The sequence below is a fragment of the Myotis daubentonii genome, chromosome 8 (assembly GCF_963259705.1).
Source record: "Myotis daubentonii chromosome 8, mMyoDau2.1, whole genome shotgun sequence".
Classification (NCBI taxonomy): domain Eukaryota; kingdom Metazoa; phylum Chordata; class Mammalia; order Chiroptera; family Vespertilionidae; genus Myotis; species Myotis daubentonii.
In genome coordinates, this window is record NC_081847.1 from 89,366,120 (window position 1) to 89,389,432 (window position 23,313).

The following is a 23,313-nucleotide window of genomic DNA, read 5'->3' on the forward strand; positions in this document are numbered from 1 at the left end:
ATATGTCAGCGTCGTTGGGAAATGTTCTGTGATGTTTTGGATCATAGCTTGCTTTGGCTCATAGCCTTTTTTTTGCTAGAGTTCTAGTTGCTCATTTCTTTTTTGTGCCCCTTTTAATTGAGAACTGGCTGAAGGCAGAATCTCTAGAGGCCAAGTATTCCACCCCTTTTAGGCCAAGGGGGGCGGGCACGCAGTACAGGTGAATAAAGGATTAGACTTTAGTATTTCCATGAATGTAATTGATGAGAAGGCACTAAATATTTCATTGCACTCCACAAAAGTGACGCATACTTAAAATTATTCATAAATCACCCTGACTGGTGTTACACAGTGGTTAGAGCATCAGGCCACACACCATAGGGTTGTGGGTTCAATTCCTGGTCAAGAGTATGTACCTGGGTTGCAGGTTTGATCCCAGACCCAGTCCTGGCACATGAGGGAGGCAACCAATCCATGTTTCTCTCTCTCTCTCTCTCTCTCTCTCTCTCTCTTCCTCCCTTCTTCCTTTTTTCCTCCCTCTCTCCCTTCTACTCTATCTAAAACCAATGGAAAATTATGCTCTTGTGAGAATTAAAAAATAAGTAAATAAATCAATCAGAAATCAAACAAAAAAATATTGAATATTATTACTCTTACTCATATTTATATGGTTTCATCAATAGCATTTAACTAATGAAAACATTTAAATATATATGTTCTTCATAATTCTTTAAAATTAATAGCAAATTCTTATGTATAAAAAGATGAAATTAAGAGAAATGAAGGGTGATTGTTTTATGTAAACTTGTTTCTTGGTCTCAATAAAGTATCATTAATATACTTTTTCTAAACAAGCTTATTTACTAGAGGCCCGGTGCCCGGATTCATGCACTGGTGGGGTCCTTGGCCTAGCCTGCGCCCTCTTGCAATCTGGGATCCCTCGGGTGATGTCAGACTGCTGGTTTCAGCCCAATCCCCTCAGGCCAGACTGAGGGACCCCACTGGTGCGTGATTCTGTGCACCTGGCCTCTAGTATGCATATAAGATCTTTGGTTAATCTCTTCGTGCTCTCTCTCCTCCCCTTTTCCCTCTAAGATTCATCAGTCATTCCATGTTTCCATGCCTGTGCGTTGAGCATCTGCCCCCTGGTGGTCAGTGTGCATTATAGCTACCGGTCGAATGGTTGGATGGTCGAACAGTTGCTTAGGCTTTTATATTTATAGATTTTAAAGCCAGAAAAGTTTTAACTCTGCTGCTCCACTTCTTCCCTATTTTGCTTTTATTCTATAGTTATGTTATTTTTGTTATTGGAAAATTATATGTTATAGATAATAAAGAATATTAGAAAATCCAGTGCCATATAGTTAAGAAGAAATCAATACTAACATTTAGGATTATATCTTTTCAGTCTTTTCCATCCATGTTTATGTGTTTGCTCTACGAAATTGGAATTACATTGACCATGCTGTTTGTAGCTAGATTTTTCCCTGGAATACTTTGACTCCCACTTTCCTATATCTTTAAAATGGAATGTTGAATTATTCCATAACATCCTAATCATTCCATTGTGTCTTAAGCAAGTCTCCTTTTTCGGCAATTTATATCAAGTTTTTGCCATTGTAAACAACACTGGCATAAATGTCTTCTTACCTGCACAGAAGTACACACAGTAATTAAACTCCTTACGCTTAAAATCCTAGAAGTGTAATGGCTGGAACGGCATTTTTGAGCCTTTCTAATGCTTTAGATGCGTATTAAATGCCCACAAAGCTTGAATCAATATGTACCCTATTAGCAGGATAGGCAGTGCTTTTATCAGAGCATTTTTACCAAATACGGATGTTCTCACTGGAAAAACAAAAGCTATTTGCAAAATAACTGACAATTATCTTATTCGCTTCGTTTAAATTTACATTTTTGGGATTGTTTGAAATTAAACTGTTTTCTCTATTTTCTCTTCTTTTTTCTTCTTTTTATTCACGTATTCTTGTGCTTCAATGTGCCTACTATATGAAAAGTAACAATGGAACTGTACAGACTTATTATTTAAGATACATTACACATTGCATGTAAACTTAGCACAATGCCAAGCACACAGTAGGAGCTCAGTGAATGCTAGTTGAAGTAGAAAATCATCTGTTTTCTTTCCAACAGATGATTCCGCTGCAGAGAGCTTTAATGGCAATGAGACTGTGGGGCAAAGTTCAACTGCTTCAGGGGGAACACACAGCAGGGAGATGGGCGACTCCAATGAGGATGGCAAAACTGGGCTGGAGCAGGACCAGCAGCCACTGAACCTGAGCGACAGCCCCCTCTCAGCACAGCTCACTTCGGAATACAGACTAGACGACCCCAGCAGTGATGGGAAAAACAAGTACAAGCCTCTGCTAATTTCTGACCTCAAGATGGAACGGGAGGCGAGAGAAAATGGAAGCAAGGTAAGATCACATTACAATTTTCATGGACTTTTTAATTTGGCCATGAAGGTCACAAAGAAATAACGAGATGAAGATTCTTGTAAAACAAAAAAATCTAAAAACATTTTAAACAAGTCCCAATAATATATTACCAAGAAACTTATAACCACGGATATCATGTGTCCCTGTAATAGAAGCGGTGAATTTAAGGAATAACAGTGAGCAAAATGGATCATGTCGCGGGGAAAGTTGTGGTGTGCTTTTATATATGGAATTACTTGATTTAATGTTTCTCGTTTATATAATCTTTTATGGGTCTGGGTCTGGGAGTTTGTGGAGCTCTGATGTGAAAGTTAAGCTCTCAGAACACAATATTCAACTATAAAAAAAATCACTATCTCGTTTCTCCAAGATTAGACAGGTGTATACAGCAATAAAGTTTCTGTTGAAGCCTCTAGTTTACTTTAGAGACCGGAGGACTTTGGTCAGTAATTTACTGCACGTACAGAGGAGACTGTGTCTGCTCTAGATGAAACATGCAGGTTAAATCAGTGCTCCAACGAGTATTTTATCATACACTGTGCTGAACAGAGGAGCATACTCTCTTGGTTTGTACTCTCTCTGGCGCACTGGGGTCCTGTGACGCCTGCTCAGGGGGTGAGCGCCCCTGTGCCGACATGGCTCACGGCCATGTGGGACCCCACACAATGGAGTCAGGGACTTTAATTAGCTTGGATGCTGAGCTAACCTGGCTGCAACATGGGATGGAAACTCTGGTCACTGGCCTTGCTTTTGGCTCTAATGGAGCCCCAGGACTGGCTTAAGGAGCAGGGGCCTTTGCAACCTGAGGAACGTAACTCCACGCACACAAAGCCCTTTACCACACCTCAGTCTCCTAGGGGGTCGTCTGAAAGTGCTTATTTCAGCGGCACCCCAGGAACCTCGCTCCCGCTGTGTGATCTGGCCCATTGACTCCTCCTGCAACAAAACCAGACCACCTTCTTATATCACACACAAGAATAAACTCAAATGGATAAAAGACTTCCATGTTAGACTCAAAACCATAAAAATCCTAGAAGAAAATATAGGCAGTAAAATCAAGGACATTTCTTGTAGCAATATTTTTCCGCTATATCTCCTCAGGCAAGGGAAACAACCAAACAAGCAAGCAAGCAAACAAATGGGACTACTACTTCAGACTGAAAAGCTTTTGCACAGCAAAGGAAACTACCAACAAAATGAAAAGAGAACCCACTGAATGGGAGAACATATTTGCCCATGACACATCTGATGAGGGTTAATACCCAGAATTTATAAAGAACTTACAAAACTCAACACAAAAACACACACAATCCAATTAAAAAATGGGCAAAGGACCTGAATAGACACTGCTCCAAAGAGGACATACAGAGGGCCAATAGACATATGAAAAGATGCTCAACATCACTGATCACCCGAGAAATGCAAATTAAAACCACAGTGTGATATCATCTCACAACTAGATTCTTTATATGAGAATAAGTTACAATGTTCCTGATCTATTTATTTTTTTAAATTAGGCTTATATTACTACAGTTTGAAATAGCACATGCTGGTGACTTGGTTCTATAATTTTTAAGGTATACTTTTAAAAACAGGAGGACGTTTATGGAGTATACATTTTGACCTCATCCCCCCGACCCCACTCTAAGGTAGAGTTGTAGAACATGCCTTTTTACTAGGACATAGATCCCCGAAAAGCAAAATGTCTTCATCTGGATTAATTCCTGATTTTGCTGAGGCGCGATGCTTTCTCAAATGGCTCTATTTAATCTGCCTTCTTGCCTGAGGATGTGTTGTTTTATCCTCTTTTAAGGAAGTCACCAGACATCATCAGATACTTGGGCACTTCCGCCTCAGGGAGGCTGCTGTGCCTTTTGCTGTGGTCAATGCACAAGGACCCTCCTCAGTGGTTTAAAGCCCAGTCGCACAGACAGGAGCGACTTTATACTCATTAAGGGGGTCTGTGTCTGTGTATGACATTTTACAGAACACAATAACCCGTAAGTTTCCCTGACAGCCACATAATCCTGTCTCCAGAGAACTTAAATAATCATGAACTGTCCTCTGTACACCACGAATCTGTTGGTTAAAAAATATCACCCCGTGGCTTGCTCTTTTCTTTATCCCCGTTTGCGATTACCACGTGAACTGTGCTCATTGAAACACATTCGCGCACTCATTGGACAGAATGAAGTTACTTGTGCTCTCCTACTAAAATGGAGCTATACACAAGCACAGATTGTTTGGGCTGCTTGTGAGGAATGAGAAAGGGACCTGGGGAGGAGGTGCCCTCCAGGAACTGAAAGCTGAATGGTTTGGTAAAGGAAAAACTTCTCCCACAGCTGACTGGGGAGGGGCCAGAGAGGCAGGAGAAAAATCAGAAGCGTATAGTGCATGGAAGCTCAGTGACTTCCACTTTCAAGAATGAGGGCGTGGTCAGCTCTGGTGGACAATGGTGAGGTATCAGAGAAGATGAAGAGTGAAAATAGTTGAACTGTGAGACCTTGCTTGGTAGAACACTGGGAGCAGAATCCAGAGGGACTCTAGTCATTCCTCCAAAGGGGACAAATTAAATTCCTGTCGCCCTTGCACCAATGAAGCAGTCAGCAGGGGCAACTGAAAGAGGGCAGACTTTATTCATGAGGCTCTTAGAAAAGTAGTTTTGGTAAAGAAGGTACCCACACATAGAGAAGTTTCTTAACGGAAGTATAGGCAAATAGAGGTTCCTGTGTTAAAATACTGGGAGTTCAAAGTAAGGAAATGCTATTTCTATTGAGGAACTAAAGAGGGCTTCCTAGAGGAAGTGAGTCTCAAACTTTGAAAGAAATGTAAGATGACCATTTTTTTTCCAAAAGGGGTCTCCTATTTTCACTGTGAAGGGCCTGGAATGCAGACAGGGAAGATGCGTTGATTTCATAGGGTTGGGAAGCATTGTCCGTTCAGAACTAGGTGTGACTTCATGCCAGGGATTCCTGCATGCAAGGCACTGTTGTGGGGAGCGAAACATAGACATGAACAAAGCAGGGTCCCTGTCCCTCAAAAACTCAGAGTCCAGCAGGAAAGAGAGGCAAACTTGTGATTATAATCTAATTCCATAACTAAAATGATGGACATATGGCAGGGGAAAGAGAGAACAGATGTGGGGCACCCATCGGACTACGGTGATTCCTAGGGAAGACTTTATAGACCAGTGGTTCTCAACCTTCCTAATGCTGCGACCCTTTAATGCAGTTCCTCATGTTGTGGTGACCCCAATTTCATTGTTACAAATTGAACATAATTAAAGCATAGTGATTAATCACAAAAACAATATGTAATTATATATGTGTTTTCCGATGGTCTTAGGTGACCCCTATGAAAGGGTCATTCGACCCCCAAAGGGGTCGCGACCCACAGGTTGGGAACCACTGTTATAGAGACTCCTGCTTGGCGTGGAGATGTCTAGGGGATTTAGCGTGGCCACAGCAGAGAGTATGTGTGGAGGGGTGGGGTATAAGGAGGCTCCATCAACAATGGCTTTGTGGGCCATTTTGAGGACTCTGCATTGTATCCAACGGTAGAGTTCAGCACGGTAAGGTTGTGGTCAGCTTGGAATTTTAGAATTTTCTGGCAATATTATAGTGGATGAATAGGATAGGGACGGGGGCGGAGGGGAGATGAAAACTGGTTAGAGAGCTATTTTGGCAATTCAGAAAGAAAAGAATGCAGAGATATTGTTCCTTCTGTTCTTTTGAAATTGTACTTGTAGGGCCACTATATAGAGTTCCATAGGCTGTGTATTGCCAAACTCCTGGGAATGTCTTTCACATATGAATAGTCTCGTTACCTCTGTACATCCCATTAGGATGCCAGTTCTATGAGTATAAACATGACGTCTACCTTGCTTATTGCTGTATGTCTAGCACCTGACTTAATATCTGGTACATAGTAGTTTCTCAAATATTTTGAAGAAATAAAGTTATACTGAATGTGGGAAATGAAGCAGAGAGCATTCTAGAATGACTCCAGCATCTGGGGCCGGTTGCCTGAGTGGATATGATTCCATCCCCCAAGATTCGGGATGAGGAACAGTTGAAGAAGCAGTTTTGACATGTGAAGTTTATGGTGCCCAGGCAGTGTCTCTCGGATAGGTTTAACAGGCATTGGGGAGCATGTCAGCGCCAAACACACATGAGTTGGAGAGAGAAACATTAGGAAGATCTGAGAGCAGCAGTGCTGCCTGAAGCTGATGCGGTTGGTAGGATTACCTCAGAAAAGCGAAGGCTGAGGAGAGAAGAGGGTGAACATGTATCGTCCTGCAGAATACTAACCCACGGGAGCAAGTGGCTTAAAGGCCGTTTGTGGAGGGAAAAGAACTGAAAAGGGAAGTGAAGGCAACCAAATAAGAAAGGGAGGTAGTCTAGAAGCAAACACACAGGACATTCCAAAACAGTGGTAAGTGGAGTAACCCGTAGGTGAAGTGATCCAGGCCTTAACTTGGACAGTGGTTAGGAGAGTAAATACTAAGAGTCGGATTCAAAACACATGGCAGATGAAAAACTAGCATAATTGGTGGGACATTGGATTGGGGTAAGAGCGCGGAATCATGTTAATGTGAAGAAGACCATGTCTGGGATTTTTTTCTAGGGATTCTTCTTGCAATCCGGATCCATATGCTGAGTCCTCTGGGGCTCCTGGCTCTCCTGTCTTCCCCAAGGCCCTCAGGAGGACTTTACGCTGAAGGTTTAACACTTACCTGTTCAGTCATTGCTACCTTGTGTAGTTCTCAGGATTGTCCCGTCAGTTCTGTGCCGATTTATGAAGTGACCCCACTGTGAACTTCCAGCATTTTTCAGGCTAGTCTCTACTCTACCTTGGAGGGCTATGAAAGCTTAATTACATAGTATCTCTGAGAAGCTTAGATTCTTGCAAGTTTGATATTGATTTATTTCACAGTTTTATTATGAATAATATCAAACAAAACTGATTATAAAGCCTTTGAAAAACTAAACAGTGACTAGGAATTCTTAAAAAGAATAGCGGTGCAGGACTGTGCCTTTGACTGATTTGCTTATTACTATGCAAATCAACTCACTAGACTAGCAGGGAATCATATTAACCAATCTAAAGAATAAATATATTGCATTGAGAGTTTAGGTGACATTTATTTTCTACACAATTCTAGAGGACAACTAGTAACATCAGAGCTCAGAAGAAAAGCAGAAATGTTGATTAAATCTTGAAAAGTAAGTCTCATTAAGGGATTAATTATGTGGAAGAAAGAAAGGTTAAGAATATACAAACCCAGATGTAAATATGTTTTAAATTATTAATAAGTGAGAATAAAAACAAAACTAAAACACTAAAGGAGGAAATATATAACTTTAAAACACTATTATTGTTCCCTTTTTTTTAAATCCTCACTTGAGAATATTTTTCCATTGGTTTTTAGAGAGAGTGGGTGGGAGTGAGAGAGACCGAAAGAGAGAAGCATCAGTTGGTTGCCTTCCGCACGCCCCGACCAGGGCCAGGGATGGAGCCCAACCAGGGTACATTCCATTGACTAAATCGAACCTGGATCCTTCAGTCCATGGGCCAAGGCTCTATTTACTGGGCCAAACTGGCAAGGGCATATTTTTTGTTTCCTTTTCTTGTAGTATTTGTGACCCAACTTTATTTTACTTAATATGGTAAAATATTCTGAATCAGTCTCCCAAAAGAATAGTGTTTCAAGTGATAACCGTGGTGGGAAGGTGATTAATGTTGGAGGGTTAACGTGTCACTGTGGTTACTACATACTTGGTTTTTGGCTCAGTTCCTAAGACCCTTTAATCTTCACTTTATTTAAATAATATTTCCTCAATGTGGTCCATGTGACATATAATCAATTAATCTTTCCCTTAAATTTTTACCAAAGTGGATATTACCATTCAAATTAAAGTATGTAGGATATTTATCATAATTACCATTAATAATTGCTATGTGATTTTATGTAGCTATGATGAACAGAAGTGCATTTTTTAGAATACCACTTTGAAATTTCGGTATAATGAGATCGCCTTTTAAAACAAGATAAATGGATTCACGTTTGGAATAGTGTCTTGTTGATCTTGGTTATGTGGCTATTCCAGCTCATTATCATTTCAATTTGATGATTTCTATGCTTGACTTTTTGGTGTTATATAGAGATTTTGGCTTAGACATTTTTCCGGGTAGAAACAACAGTGCCAGTATATATTAAACAAGCGTGCCTGTCCTGGGTGCTAGAGCGAAAGGGAAAAAAAGGTCTCTGCCATTAAAAATCTTATATTTTGCCCTGTCAGTGTGGCTTAGCTGGTGTTGCACTGAATGGTCTCAGGTTTGGTTCCCGGTCAAGGACACGTACCTGGGCTGCAGGTGCAATCCTGGCCCAGGGCACATGCAGGAGGCAACCAATACATATGCCTCTCTCATATCAATGTTTCTCTCTTTCCCCCTCCCTCCCTTTCACTCTCTCTAACATTCAATGGGGAAAAATATCGTCGAGTGAGGATTAACAACAACAACAAAAGAACCTACAGACGCATAAGTAAATAAGTGTACTATAATACAGAAATTAATTTGTATGCGGGATTCCCCTCTAGGCCTACTAACCATGCCTTGGAAAGATCCCGATTTAATTATTTGAAATGTTTTATTTCTTGATTTTCAGAGAGGAAGGAGGGGAGAGAGACGGTGAGAGAAACGTAAATTTGTTGTTCCGCTTATGTGTGCTTTCATTGGTTGATGCTTATATGTGCCCTGGCCCAGGATGGGCGTATTGGGACGACACTGGAACCAGCTGAGCTCCCCTACCAGGGCCCGTTTAATATTTAATGTTTAAGTAAGAGGCGGCCATTTGGCAAAAGGGAATTCTCCATAAACAGAGCATTCAGGTAGAACCTGTCAACATTGAGGCTGGGAGTGCTAAGAGATAAGTCTAGGGAGTTGGTCTAGGGCAGTGGTCGGCAAACTGCGGCCCCTTGAGTGTGGCTCTTCCACAAAATACCACGTGCGGGTGTGCACGTACAGTGCGATTGGAACTTTGTGTCCACACTCAAGGGGCCAAAGAGCTTCATGTGGCTCGCGAGCCGCAGTTTGCTGACCACTGGTCTAGGGGCCGGACTAGGGTAGGCTGTGAACGAATGCCTTTTAAAACGTGAACTTGGCAGTTGAGGGGGATATACTTCAGGATGTGGAGAGGAAACTAGCATGGTCAGCTTGTGTGTTGGGGTCGATCACTGTGGCATTTGGCATCTTTGTTACAAGATGGCTTTAAGCGGCATAAAAGGGAGGAGGCGGCTGGGGACAGAGGACAGGGTCCTAGCTTTGTGAGGTGGTAGTGGGGACAGCTTTAAAATATGGGAGAACGTCCCATGCGCAGAATGGGGAGTAGGTGAGCGATGGAGGGTATGAAGGAAACTAACAGCCACAGGATACAGGATCCGTCAGTTCTCATATTACATGTCGGCTGTAATAACAATGAACACTTGGTACGATGCTTTCCTATTTTGAACTCAAACCAACTCAGTGTGGTAAGGAGAGCGAGTGTAATTACCAGCCTCATTTAAACATAAGGACATAAAATCCAGGGCATTATAGTAGTAATTTAAATGACAGCAATTAAACAAATTGTTAAGTATCGAACCTGGTATGGAACCTGGGTCTGACTGTAGCTCCTGTGCGGTTCCCTATCCCCCGACTACTGAAGCTCTGCAAACCGGTCATCTCTACAGCCAGGTGGCAACTAAGCCCCCAAGCTAGCAAGAGGGGCAGAGCTCTCAGAGATCCGGTACAATTGGTGGATAGTTCCTAGATCAGTGGCCAATACTTGCATTGACACTTCTTAGACAAATATTTGTTTTGCTCAAATAATTGGTATTACCCCAGGACTTACTGAAACACATCAGTTTTGACTCAAATTTTAGAAAAGAGCAAAAAACAAACAAACAAAAAACACAAAAACAAACAAAAAAGCGACAGAGAGCTATATATTCCAACTTGTCTTAATATAATAGTTCAAAAAATATGGAATATTTGATGAGTCTTACTGTATATTTCTAAAGGCAGTTGTCTGTGGCCTTGCTATTAGCATTTTTAAGGTGTATTTTTGAAATGGAGACCTTGAGTTTAGCGGGGGAGGGGGAGGTTGGGGTTAAGAAGAAATCTTGGATGATGGAGTGAAAAAGAATGAGATCCTTAACTTGGCGCCTAAAAATAATAACAGAAGTTAGTAAAAGGTAAGCTTTGTCGCCAGGCACTATTCTAAGAACTAATTTTTGTAATCTTTATAATAACCCCACGGAAATAGGCTCAGTTATCATTCCCATTGTTACGAATGGGAAAGCTAAGACCCACAGACATTACCAAACGGCTACACTAAGAATGTCTAGATGGATTTCTGGAATTGGCCATTATTTGAGCCACTACAGTGTAGTTTGAGATCACAGGGTAGGGTCTGACAATGAGCAGCAGCAAATTCAACTTGATGCCAAGACCCCCCAGCTGCTCTTTTATGGCTCATAGTTATTTGCTGACCGAAAAGCCACACTTAGCCCTAGCTGGTTTGGCTCAGTGGATAGAGCGTCAGCCTACGGACTGAAGGGTCCCAGGTTCCATTCTAGTCAAGGGCACAAGCCCAGGTTGTGGGCTGGATTCCCAGTAGGGGGCATGCAGGAGGCCGGCTCAATCCCCAATCAATGTTTCTCTCTCATCATTGATATTTCTATCTCTCTCTCCCTCTCCCTTTCTCTCTGAAATCAATACAAATATATTTTTAACAAACCACACTTAATAGTTCTGTGACTTTGATCAAGTCTTTAACTTTTAAGCCTAAATACTCGTCAGTAAAATAGGGATAATAGCACTTCCCATTAGGAAATTGTGAAGGTTAAATAAGCCTGTGTGCATTTTTCATATAAACGCATAACTAACGGAATGGTGGTGGTGGTGATGGTGGTGGTTATTGGCTCCAGAATTTGGGGCTTAGTTGAATCTTGCAAAATTGTTCTCAATTTGTAAATATTTATTTTAATAGCCTACAAGTCCCTTAATGAGATTGGCAGTTTGAAGAAGCAGATTAATTTATTTCAACTAGTAAATACTACTTTCCTTTTCTTCCTTCCTTTGTCCCCTTTTACTTCCTATTTTCTTATATTTATACCTGTTTCCCATGAATCTGGATGTAATTCATTCCCAGATGCATTTTATAGGCATTTTTTCTAGGACCTATTTCTGTAAATGTATAACAGGTACTCACAGAAATAAATGCTAGGATACCTTGCAATTCCTGCTGGTTAAAAGCTTTGCTTATCCTGTTGCAATCCGTCCAATTCAAATGCCACTTCCTTCATGACACCCGTCTGGTCACCTCAGCCAGGGGGAAGGAGTCGTGGGGAATGAGGACAGTGTGGCGGGTGGTGGATGATGGGCGATAGGTCATAAGGGTGGTGTTGTACGGTCACACACTGACGTGGTTTAGATGCATGAGGCTTGCTCCCTATAAAAATGTTTGCTAAAGGAAACACATGCAGCAATGTGGGAATACATCATTTTTATCTTATCCCACCCACTTTCTCATACCAGCAGTTTCATCAAATTGTTTGGCTTCCCCAAACTCCCCACTATGCACTTGACCGGGACCTTAATCTGGAATATGACCATGCCCCATTCCAGTTCAAGTGTATACGTTCTTACCTCTCTGGGCCGGAGATTCTCCTTTGAAAATGTTACCATAAACAATGACTCAATTGAATCTGACACTGGAAACACAAACAACAAAACCAATAATCAACAAATGGGACTACATGGAACTCAAAGCTTCTGCACAGCAAAAGAAACACTCAGAATGAAAAGGTTATCTACAGAAGGGGAGAAAATGTTTAGAAGTCAGATATTGGATAAAGGATTAGTATCCAAAACATATAAAGGGCTTATAAAACTCAATAATAACAAATCTATTTTAAAAAGGGGGAGAGGAACTAAATAGACCCCCCCCACCCCAAAAAAGTCATCTATATGGTCAACAGGTACATAAAAAAGATACTCAAAATTAGTAATCATCAGGGTAATGTGGATCAAAACCATAATGAGATAAAACCTCACACCTGTTAGAATACCTAGCATCAGAAAGACACAAGATAAGTGTGGGCAAGTGTGTGTGTGTGTGGGGGGGTAAGGATACATAGGTAATACCTTAATCAATAAAGAAAAATAATTAAAAACAAACAAACAAAAGAGAACCCTCTGTTAGTGGGAATGTAAATTGGTTCAGCCCCTATGGGAAACAATTATGGAGGTTTCTCAAAAAATTGGAAATAGAGCTATATGATCCAGCAGTTCCACGTTTGGGTATGTATCCCAAGGATATGAAAACAATATCAAAGAGGAATTTGCACTCTTTGGCAATAGTCAAGATATGGAAACAACCTGTGTGCCTATGAATGGAGGAATGGATAAATCGGTGCTATTTACACATGTACACATACAATGGAATGTTACTCCGCCACGAGAGAAGACATCTTGCCATTTGCAACAACATGAATGGACCATGAGGACATTATGCTAAGTGAGACAAGTTAAAGAAAGACACATAGTGTCTCATAAAATCAGAGCAAAATGACGGTTACCAGGCAGTGAGGTGGGTGAGAGAGACAGACGTTGAGGATAGAACTTCAATGAGTAGTAAATAAGTTCTAGAACAGTGAATATAGACAAGACTGCATTATAATCATCAAACTTGCTAACAGACTAGATCTCAATTATTCCAATCACTAAAAAAATGATAATTATGAGATATTGTAGAGGTGCTAATTATCACGACAATGGCAATCATATTGCACTCTGTAACTAGCAGATTAACTCACATACACCTTAAGTTTACACTATGTTATATGCCAAATATATTTTAATTAAAAAAAAACAGTGGCCGAAACCGGTTTGGCTCAGTGGATAGAGCGTCGGCCTGCGGACTGAAAGGTCCCAGGTTCGATTCCGGTCAAGGGCATGTACCTGGGTTGCGGGCACATCCCCAGTGGGAGGTGTGCAGGAGGCAGCTGATCGATGTTTCTCTCTCATTGATGTTTCTAACTCTCTATCTCTCTCCCTTCCTCTCTGTGAAAAATCAATAAAATATATTTAAAAAAAAACAGTGACTAAAATAAAGTGAATTTCCATTATGATGATGGAGGAGGATAGAGTCATAGCAGGCTGGCAAAGGAGACGTTTGGGGGTTTATGAGGACTTTATTGTGATTCTCAAATGTGAAAATTTAATATAAAGAAAACTAAGTGACTTTTTATCAGTTTCACTTTGATGCTTAAGACAAATTTTTTTGAGACTTAATTTTTTAGAGCAGTTTTAAGTTCACAGCAAAATTAAGCGGGAGGTATAGAGATTTCCCATAGTCTCCCTGCCCCCCTCCCCCATTACCAATACCCCCACCAGAATTGTGCATTTGTTACAATTGGTGAGCCTCTATGGATACATCATAATTTCCTAAAGTTCAGAGTTTGCCTGAGGATTGTATATTCTATGGATTCAGACAAATATATAGACATATATGTTCATCATTATGGTCATGCACTGTGTCTTCACTGTCCTGCTTAAGACAAAGTTTAAAAACCAAAATTAACCTGTGATGTTTATTTCTACATTTTCATTAACGAAACCATTATTCCTGGTGTTAGCCTTCTCATCAGAGATGCCTCTATAGTGCTGAAATAATTCAGCAAAACTGGTAGTATTTGGGGAGAACATCCCTGGGTCACAATTGTCCAGGTCGTCAAATATCCCTCAGTTCTGCTGCAGGTAGGCTGCCCTCCTAGGGGCTGTGGGGCTATAGAATTATTTCTGAAGGCGCCACCACATAACCAAAAATTAAAGATAAAAATATATGAATGTCAATCTTCATGTGTGAAATGTTCTGTGAAAACACAAAGTAGGGAATTGAAGAAAGTTTCAGGGAGGACTCAAAGAATAAAGGTAGTTATGATGAGATAAGTTTGAGGAGGGGAAAATACAGAGGAGAATAAAGTCACAAATGTAAGAAGGCACCAGAATGACCTGGGAGCAAAAGGGTTTGGATGGATGAAGGGGTGCCTAAAAGTGAGTTGGGGGACTTCTTCCAGGCCCAGTTCTGGTTGGTGTCCCTGAATGTGGGGGACCGTGCAAGGATCTGAGCAGGAGAGGGATGCAGTGGGCCTGCGCCTTGGGCAGGAGGATGGAGGCCTCAGCCCTACATGGAATGGTGGGAGGGTGCTAGAGAAGGAGGCAGAGAGAGCTTTTCCCTGGGGCAGCTACGAGGGCCTCTGCCAGGGCAGAACAGTGCCAACCTGTTTTGAGATTATGGCGTTTCAGGTGCTAGAGGATCAGTTAGGGATGCCTGGCAGGCAAGTCAGGAGAAAGACTTGGGAGGAAACAAGCAGGGGTCATCCTCAGAGTGTCAACAGGCCACCAAACAGGAAGCTACCAGCCAACAGACCCAAGCCAGAAAACAGAACACCTGTCCCAGAGCACGGGAAAGGGAGGCGGTGGGTCATTTTGAAGGATGGATCACTTTAAGAGGTAGGGAGAAGGAAGAGTGAAAGGAGCCATTGACTGGATTGACTTTCATGATACATACCAATGTCTGAATCATCTTGGTTAACTGTCTGTCACCTGGTGATAGTCCTCCCCTAGTTGAAGATAGTCTCCCATGAGAGTAGGGTCTTCAGTTTCGCTTGGTGACTATACCTCCAGCCCTCAGAACAGCAACTGGTACGTAATAAGTGCTCAGTAAATATTTGGTAAACAGAATAACTCATTTACATTCTGCCATGTTATAGTGAGTGAGAATAAGAGGCTAAAGGGTTGTGCTGATCTTATTGGACATTGTACATGACATATTGTACATCAAACTCATGCCACAGCTATAGTGAGGTGTTGGTAAGTACTCCTGACATAACTTTGATACTTATTTTTATCAAACACTTCTATGGTGCTTCGATAGGCTAGGAATTGTTCTAACGTTACTAATATTAACTCACTAATTATTAATGATAAGTTATTATACTGTCTTAGTAGTTCTCCAAGGAGTTTGCTTGGGGTTTTATAGAGGCCCAGTGCACGAATTCATGCATGGGTGAGGTCCCTCTGCCTGGCCGGTGATGGGGCCAATCGGTGTATGTGTGTGTGTGTGTGTGTGTGTGTCGGGGGGGGGGTTGGCTGGCCGGAGGCCCGAGGGAGGGACTGGGAGAGGTTGGCTATGGGAGCGCACCGACCACCAGGGGGCAGCTCCTGCATTGAGCATCTGCCCCCTGGTGGTCAGTGCGCATCATAGCAACCAGTCTTTCAGTCATTCAGTCATTTGGTCATTCAGTCGCTTAGCCTTTTATATAAATAGACTAGAGGCCTGATGCATGAAGATTCATGCAAGAAAGGCCTTCTGTCCCCTGGCTGCCGGCACCGGCTTCCCTCTGGCACCCAGGACCCAGGCCTTCGCTCAGGCCGCCGCCTTCAGCCTTTGCTCCGGGCCAGGGCCGCCTTCCATCTTCGCTCCAGCCCTGCCACCCTCCTGTAGCTCCCTCCACCCCCTGCCCTCTCCCCCATAGCAAGTGTCCCGCCCTGCCCAGGCTGCTCCATGGGTACTGCCCAGAGACCCGGAGCAGCCCGGGAGGGACGGAACACCTGTGTCCTGGCCTAGCCACTGCCATCTTTGTCGCATCAATTTGCACATTCCCTTCTTATTGGCTGTGGGCGCCGCCATCTTTGTCGCAAAGTAATGGTCAATTTGCATATTCCATCTTTATTAGATAGGATGGCTTCAGCAATTGAAAAATGCTAAGCATAAGAATGTCATTTACCATCTGTGACTCTACATAAACTAAATATTATCATGAGTTTAAGTGAATATCTTAGGAACTCTTTGCTGGGCCCGGCACTATTTATGAAAACACATCCTTTTTGTCTGATGCCATATATAAACTATTTAAAGCCCTATTAATAGATGCTGTAAAGTTATTTCTATATTGGTTTGGCTTCTAGCAAATTATCTCCATCGTTTTGTTTAAAGATGTTGTGTGTGATGAATTTCTAGTGTTTTTTCCTACCCAGCTGCTTCATAATTATTAACAGATGCCATCCTTCATCACACTAAGCAAATCCCTTTAATGTCAGTAATCGGTTTAGGCTTTAGGCCTGGATTCAGGACGACTTTTGCCATTGATTTTAAACATCTACTTTAAATACTCCTGATGGAATCTCACAAATTAGATTCGATGCCATTGTCCACAGAAAGGGGAGATGGTGTGTGTAGTGTAGGGATTTTCACAGTAGTACTTTTCTTTAGCCTTTGACAGCATTCTGCTGTATACAGTGTCCATCCAGTGTGGTGTAGCTGTCTCCTCCTTTCCCCTAGCATGTATGTGTAGCTACCTCGGTTGGAGGTGGGGTATGACTCTGAGTAAATAATCTGACCCACTCTTCAGCTGAGTCAGAGTCTACATCATCCACACTGGTGGTTCCTTGTGGCCCCAAATCCAATAGTTACCATTTGGTGGGTGCTTCTTGCACGTCAGTAGTGCACAGCGAGTCTCACACACATGGCTGCCGTGACTATGAAAGAGGACTGCCCCCTGCCGGTTCCTAACCCCACCTTGTCTCGCCTTCAGTGAGCAGGGCTACACTATCTGGGCCATTTCCTGGGATGAGTTCTCTTTCCCCAAAGAAATAATCAAGACTCAAGTATCTTCTCATGCTTGAACATTTTATACTTCTGTCATCCTTTGCTTGTTTTTCCTTCTTTATTTTCTTTTTTAATTGAACTTACTGGGGTGACATTGGTTTGCAAAACCATACAGGTTTCAGGGGTACAACTCAACAAAACATAATCTGCACACTGCATCGTGCACCCCTCACCAAAGCAAAGTCTCTTTCCATCCCTAACCCCTCCCCGCCTTTGCTCACCTCCACCTACCCCAACCCCTTTCCCTCTTCTGTCATCCCTTGAAACTCTGAGGCTCCCCACATCTCCATATGGTTTCTTGGGCACTCCAAAGGAGGAGAGAGGAGAGGTCTAGTAGTACCAGGGTGGGATAGGGGAGGTCGGAAAAATAATATTGACAATATCCACTGTTCTGGCTAAGGGTATACTGTGCATCTCTTCTTAACTCTCTGCTCAGTGATGTCATGTGAGTAGCTTGACATTGGCCATAGTAGGAGTATTCACACTACAGAAATCTGCAAGTGCTATCTACTGTGTTCCTGTCCCTGCCCCCTCTCCCCCTCCCCCGTTGGTTGTTAGACTTCTACCAGCACTCCTTTGAATAAATGTATTTTATTTAGTGTTTTGCTGCTGATGATGCAAAAAAATATAAGAAAATCAAAGCTTTTATTTTGCTTTCATTTATTCCTTTGTCAGTGTTCCTCCTTTATGTAGATCCAAGTCTCCAAACTATATTATTTGCTTCTTTGTCAAGAATTTCTTTTAACATTTCTTGCAAAGCAGATTTGCCACAATAATTTCCCTCAATTTTTGTTTGTCTGAGAAAATCTTTATTTCTCCTTCACTTCTGAGGGATAATTTTCAAGGTACAGAATTTGGGTTGGTGTGTTTTCTTTCTCTCAACACTTTAATTTATATTTCACTCCACTCTATTCTTGCCTGCGTAGTTTCTGAGGCATTGGATGTCATCCTTACCTTTGTTCCGATATAGGTAAGGTGTTTTATTCCTCTGGTTTCTTTATCTTGGGTTTTCTGTAACTTGAAAATGATATACTTGTGTGTAGGTTTTTGGAGGCGTTTATCCTGCATGGTGTTCTTGGAGCTTTGTGGATCTGCAGTTTAATGTCTGACATTGATTTGGGGAAATTTTCAGTCATTGTTTTAAATATTTCTTCTTTTCCTTTATTTTTTATTTGAAAAAAAATGTGTATGTTATACCTTTTGTAGTTTTCCCATAGTCCTTAGATATCCTGGGTTTGTTTGTTTGTTTGTTTATTTTTGCTTATTTTGTGTTTTTCTTTTGGTCATTGTTCTCTTTGCTTTTCTGCTTTTGAGGAGTCTACCGATATGTCCTTTAGCCTCCCTAGAGATTTCGTTTTCCTCAGCTGTGTCCAATCTACTGTAAGCCTATCAAAGGCCGTTTTTATTTCTGTTACAGCTTTTTTTCTAGCACTTCTTTTTGTCTTGTTTATTTCATCAGGACTTGTGTCCCTCTCTTCAGTGTCCGTCCCTTCTTGCATTAGTGGTCATTAGTGAGAGTTTATTGTGCACACACCAAAAAGAGAGTTCGTGACCTGGGGACACCCAAATGGAATGAGGCTCAGGGGTATATTATTATAAAGCAGTTATAGGGGAGAAGGCAGTGACTGTCTGTTCTTCACAGACATTGGTTACAACACTAGAATTTTCTTAAATGACAGGGAATTGGTTAGTGGCCACCTGATACCAATTTTGGAAAATAAAAGTTTTGCTTATGGTTTCCAGAGACATCGCAAGAAATTACCCAGTCCAGTTAGCCTTGCGATCAGCTTAATTAAGCTCTGTTTATATGGCTGGTTGGCTTTGCCTGCGCAGGGAATTTTCAAGGCTGGTCTCTGTTTCTTTATTTTAACACTGTCTCCTTTATCCACCAGAGCCCTTAGCAGATGAGTCCTAGTTTCTTTTAAGAAACGCCCAGTTGGAGCTCCAGTGGCGCAATCGGTTAGCGCGCGGTACTTATAAGAAACGCCCAGTCTATAATCCAACACCCCGGCCATGTCTGATTCTGAGGCTGCATCTCTCCCATGTGTGTTTTGGCCTTTGGGTTGCCTTGTGATGGTCCTTGGTAGCCAGTTTCAGAGTCCTGGGTGAAGGGAACTGCTGTAAGTGAGCCTTAGTGATGAGGTGCTGAGGTGTGGGGGGCGGGGACCAGTCCATAGGTTCATAAGGTCTGGGGCCTTTGGGGAGCCTGTGCCTCAGGGCTGTGACCCTTCACAAGCTTTTTGCAGATTCCTCCTCCTCCCCCCAGCGGGAGGGGACAGGGTGGGAGGGGACAGGATGGCTCCCTCCCCAGGGCAGCGGCTCTGATGGCCCCAGCCTGTGGTGAGAGGCAGCAGGTCAGGCTCAGGTCAATTACCTCCGCCTGAGGGCCGCCTATTTAAGGAGGAATAAGGGCTCTGGCTCATTTCATCCTGGCCCTTCCTCCTCTCCCTGCGAACCCGAGGCGACCCTCCTCCAAAATCTACTGTGGGAACCTTGGTCAAGGCCTTGGAGGTGATCCTCGAGATACTGTGGGCGGCCCTGGAATTGAGCCCCGGGAATTTCCAGCTCTGGGAGTTCTCAGCCTCAGGCTCCAGCAGTTACATCCAGTTCAGGCTTCACCTGCGCTGGGCGGCTCCGGGTTTCTGCTGTGAGACCCGCAGGTAAGGGGGTCCCTGCTGGGGGCAGCATGGGCTCTGTGCCCTGTCCTCCCTCGCTGGGATCACAGGAGTTGTTACATCTCCTTGTCAAGCACACGGACTTTAGCTCATGCAGCCATCATAATGGTTTCCTAAAACGATTTCCCCCAGAAAACACCATGTAATCCCTCATGATGGCTTTTGTTGTTTTTCCAAGTCAAAACACAAAAAAGTAAAATTGTCTAACTGTGCCTTCCACGTAGTAGATTGTATATTAATACTCCGCTAACATCCTGGGCTGGGGGATAATTTGAAGCATTTCACTAGGTTCTGTTGAATTAAGGATTTTTAAAAATTAATTGGAGTGATATAGGTTAATAAATTATCTAAGTTTCAGGGTACAATTCTGTAACACACCATCTGCATGTGGTGTGTGTGTCCCTACTCCAAGTCAGGGCTCCTTCCATCACCTTGTATCCGCCCAAGCCCCCTCTACCCCCTTCCCCTCTGGTAATCTCCGTACTGTTCTCTGTGTCTATGAGGTTGTGTGTTTTTTCCTTTGTTGTTTTTTCTTTTTTCCCCCTTTGCGCTTAATCCCTTCACCTTTAAGGATTAAGGATTGATTTTTCTTTAGAATGTGAAGTAACAGCCGATAATTTGTCGATATTTTAATCCTTATTAAAGTCGTTGTAAAATCGATATCCTTTTGTTGTAACAAGGTGTTGCAGATCAGCCCATCAAACGGCTTAGCTTTTACTTTCTAAATAAAAATGCTCAGTGTCCTTACACGGTTCACCAGCGTTTACAGAGTGCTCTCAGTCTGTAAACTAGGAGCTTGGGGGCGGGGGTTATTTCAGAGTGGTAAGACCCATTTTAGTACCTGACACAGGATAGTAATTGAACTACTGGTGGTCCCTGAGGTCCGAAAGATTGGCGACCGCTGAATACAGTTTCCTTTTAAACCTCTCTTATAACACGAAGAGTCACACAGGATAAACTGGGCCTAGTATTGTTTCATTGCAGGAGGAGTATGTCTTTATTTAAACCTATAAGGAATCTATACAATAGAGATAATGAACTTAGTGGTTAATTCCGAATTTCAGACTTAATTTTCATTTTACAAATGGTTGTTTTCATAAAATATTAAGTACCTGTTTAGTTCTTTGCTGTTTGGACCTCCCTGTTCCATGTAAATTGACTTTATTTATACATTGGTTAACAGCTCCTCCCCGTTGTAAAAGAAAACTATTACTTGTTATTCAGAAGTTATTAAAAGGTGCTTTAATATACATTAAATCAATAGGTGAAATAGCTTTACTGTTTTCAATAAATATCCCTTTCAAACTAAGAAGTATAAGGGAATATAACGTAGTTTGTACTATGAAGATTTATAGCCCCATATTAGAAAGATATTTCATATCAGGCACACTTGTTTTTTATTGGTTTATTATATTCTGGCTTGAGAATAAAGTAGCGAAACGTGGTTGATTTGATCAAAGCTCATAGCCAATCCCAGTGATTATTTATCTGCACATCTATGTCCAGTTTCTTTATCCATAAAAATCCAAGTGGGGAAAAGCCATTGGCTCCGTGGCTCTCGGCTTTGGTCTGTTGTGATGAGGCAGTCCATTCAGAGGGAGCAAGGAGGTCGGGAGTTGGTCTTCATTTAAATCTCTCTCTGTGTATTTCATACCTTCCCCAGCATACACCAAGATAGATGACGGTTAGAATTTTACCTAAAATCTGTTGAACGTCAGCCTTTGCTGCAAAACTACAATGATTGATTGCATTTTATTTCACCCAGTATTGTGTTATTTATTTTGTTACTCCATAATAAAAAATATATTAAGGAAGACTAAGATATGAGGAATTTTGAGTATTGGTCTAGCGCAGTGGTTCTCAACCTTGGCTGCACATTAGAATCACCTGGGAATCTTTTTAAAATCCTGATTTCTGGGCCTCATCTTCCGGAAATTCTGTTTCTTTGTTACTAATGTTGTGACCCCACCCCATAACAAACAGAATTTCTGGAGGATGAGGCCCAGAAATCAGGATTTTAAAAAGACTCCCAGGTGATTCTAATGTGCAGCCAAGGTTGAAAACCACTGGTCTAGAGGGAAAATGTGTGTGTGTAAAAGTAGATTTTTTTTATCAGCCATGACTGAGTAATAAACTATTGCTAAGCTAAAATTACACCATTTTAAAATGCACACAAAATACTAAATCTCAAGTAATCAAAATGTTGGAAGGTACAATATTTAGACATTTAATTAAATGCCTGTTTCATTTTCCCCATTGGCCAGAGGGTATATGCCAGGGGTGGACAAACTTTTTGACTCGAGGGCCACAATGGGTTCTTAAACTGGACCAGAGGGCCCGGATAAAAGCATGGATGGAGTGTTTGTGTGAACTAATATAAATTCAAAGTAAACATCATTACATAAAAGGGTACGGTCTTTTTTTTCAATAGTTTTATTCATTTCAAACGGGCCGGATCCGGCCCGCGGGCCGTAGTTTGCCCACAGCTGGTGCTGTATCACTAAGGAAACACTCTCAGCTGCCTGAATTCCCTAGCTGTCAAAACAATCCTATAAAAATGACCTCTTGAGGTTTTACAATTGGTGCAACCACTTAGGATGGATTTGATCCTTAAAAATAATTTTTAAGCCCTAACTGGTTTGGCTCAGTGGATAGAGCATGGGCCTGCAGACTGAAAGGTCCCAGGTTTAATTCCGGTCAAGGGCATGTACCTTCATTGCGGGCACATCCCCAGTAAGAAGTGTGCAGGAGGCAGCTGATCAATGTTTCTATCTCATTGATGTTTCTGACTCTCTATCCTTCTCCCTTCCTCTCTATAAACAAATCAATAAAATATATTTTAAAGTAAATAAGTGAAAAGAATTTTTAAAATCTTTAAATTTTTTAATCATACTATAGCCTTCACTTTAATCACTGATTTGATGCATTATAGCATTTCTCTCCTTGAGACATAATTTTCTTCAGTCCGTTTTTGTTCTTTCCCTCTCCCATATTCTTCAATGCCATTCGGTGAGGCAGGCGCAATGTCACCCTCAGGTTGTACCGGAGGACCTGAGACTTCGGTGAAATAAACCATTCAAGGTCACACAGACAGCAATGAGGGAGGGATAATTGAATTACTTAAAGTGAACCCTTGGACAAATGTTGATAATTTGTAAAACCTTGAAGCCACATTACATTTCTTCAGAGTTGATAAAGGAACAACAATCACATGATTTTTTTGTTGTGGATCTGGTTTGGGTTTTCCTTTTGGTTTTTAATGATAAAATTGACCAGCATTTGAGAAGTTTGCAAATTCACTTGTACCATCCCAGGAAAATATTTCGATGTAAGTCTGCGGTGGTGTTTTTTTGGAGGTAAATTCCCTGGAGGTAAATCCCCTAAAAGTATATTTCTCTTTGTATTTGGGCCTAGGGTAGTTGTAAGAGTGAAAATTGGATCTGGATTAAGCTTTCATTACATTCCTTCACAATTTATTTAT

At 41.8% G+C, this 23,313-nt stretch overlaps 1 protein-coding gene across 4 annotated transcripts in view; it reads left to right on the forward strand.

Moving 5' to 3' along the window:
- NOL4 (nucleolar protein 4) overlaps nt 1–23,313 on the forward strand; it is a 216,999-nt gene that overhangs the window by 121,924 nt on the left and 71,762 nt on the right. For all 4 annotated transcript variants that reach the window (XM_059707375.1, XM_059707378.1, XM_059707376.1 and 1 more), the window contains one exon: nt 2,134–2,417. In XM_059707375.1, the coding sequence (XP_059563358.1) occupies nt 2,134–2,417 (284 nt within the window). The remainder of the gene's footprint in view (nt 1–2,133; nt 2,418–23,313) is intronic.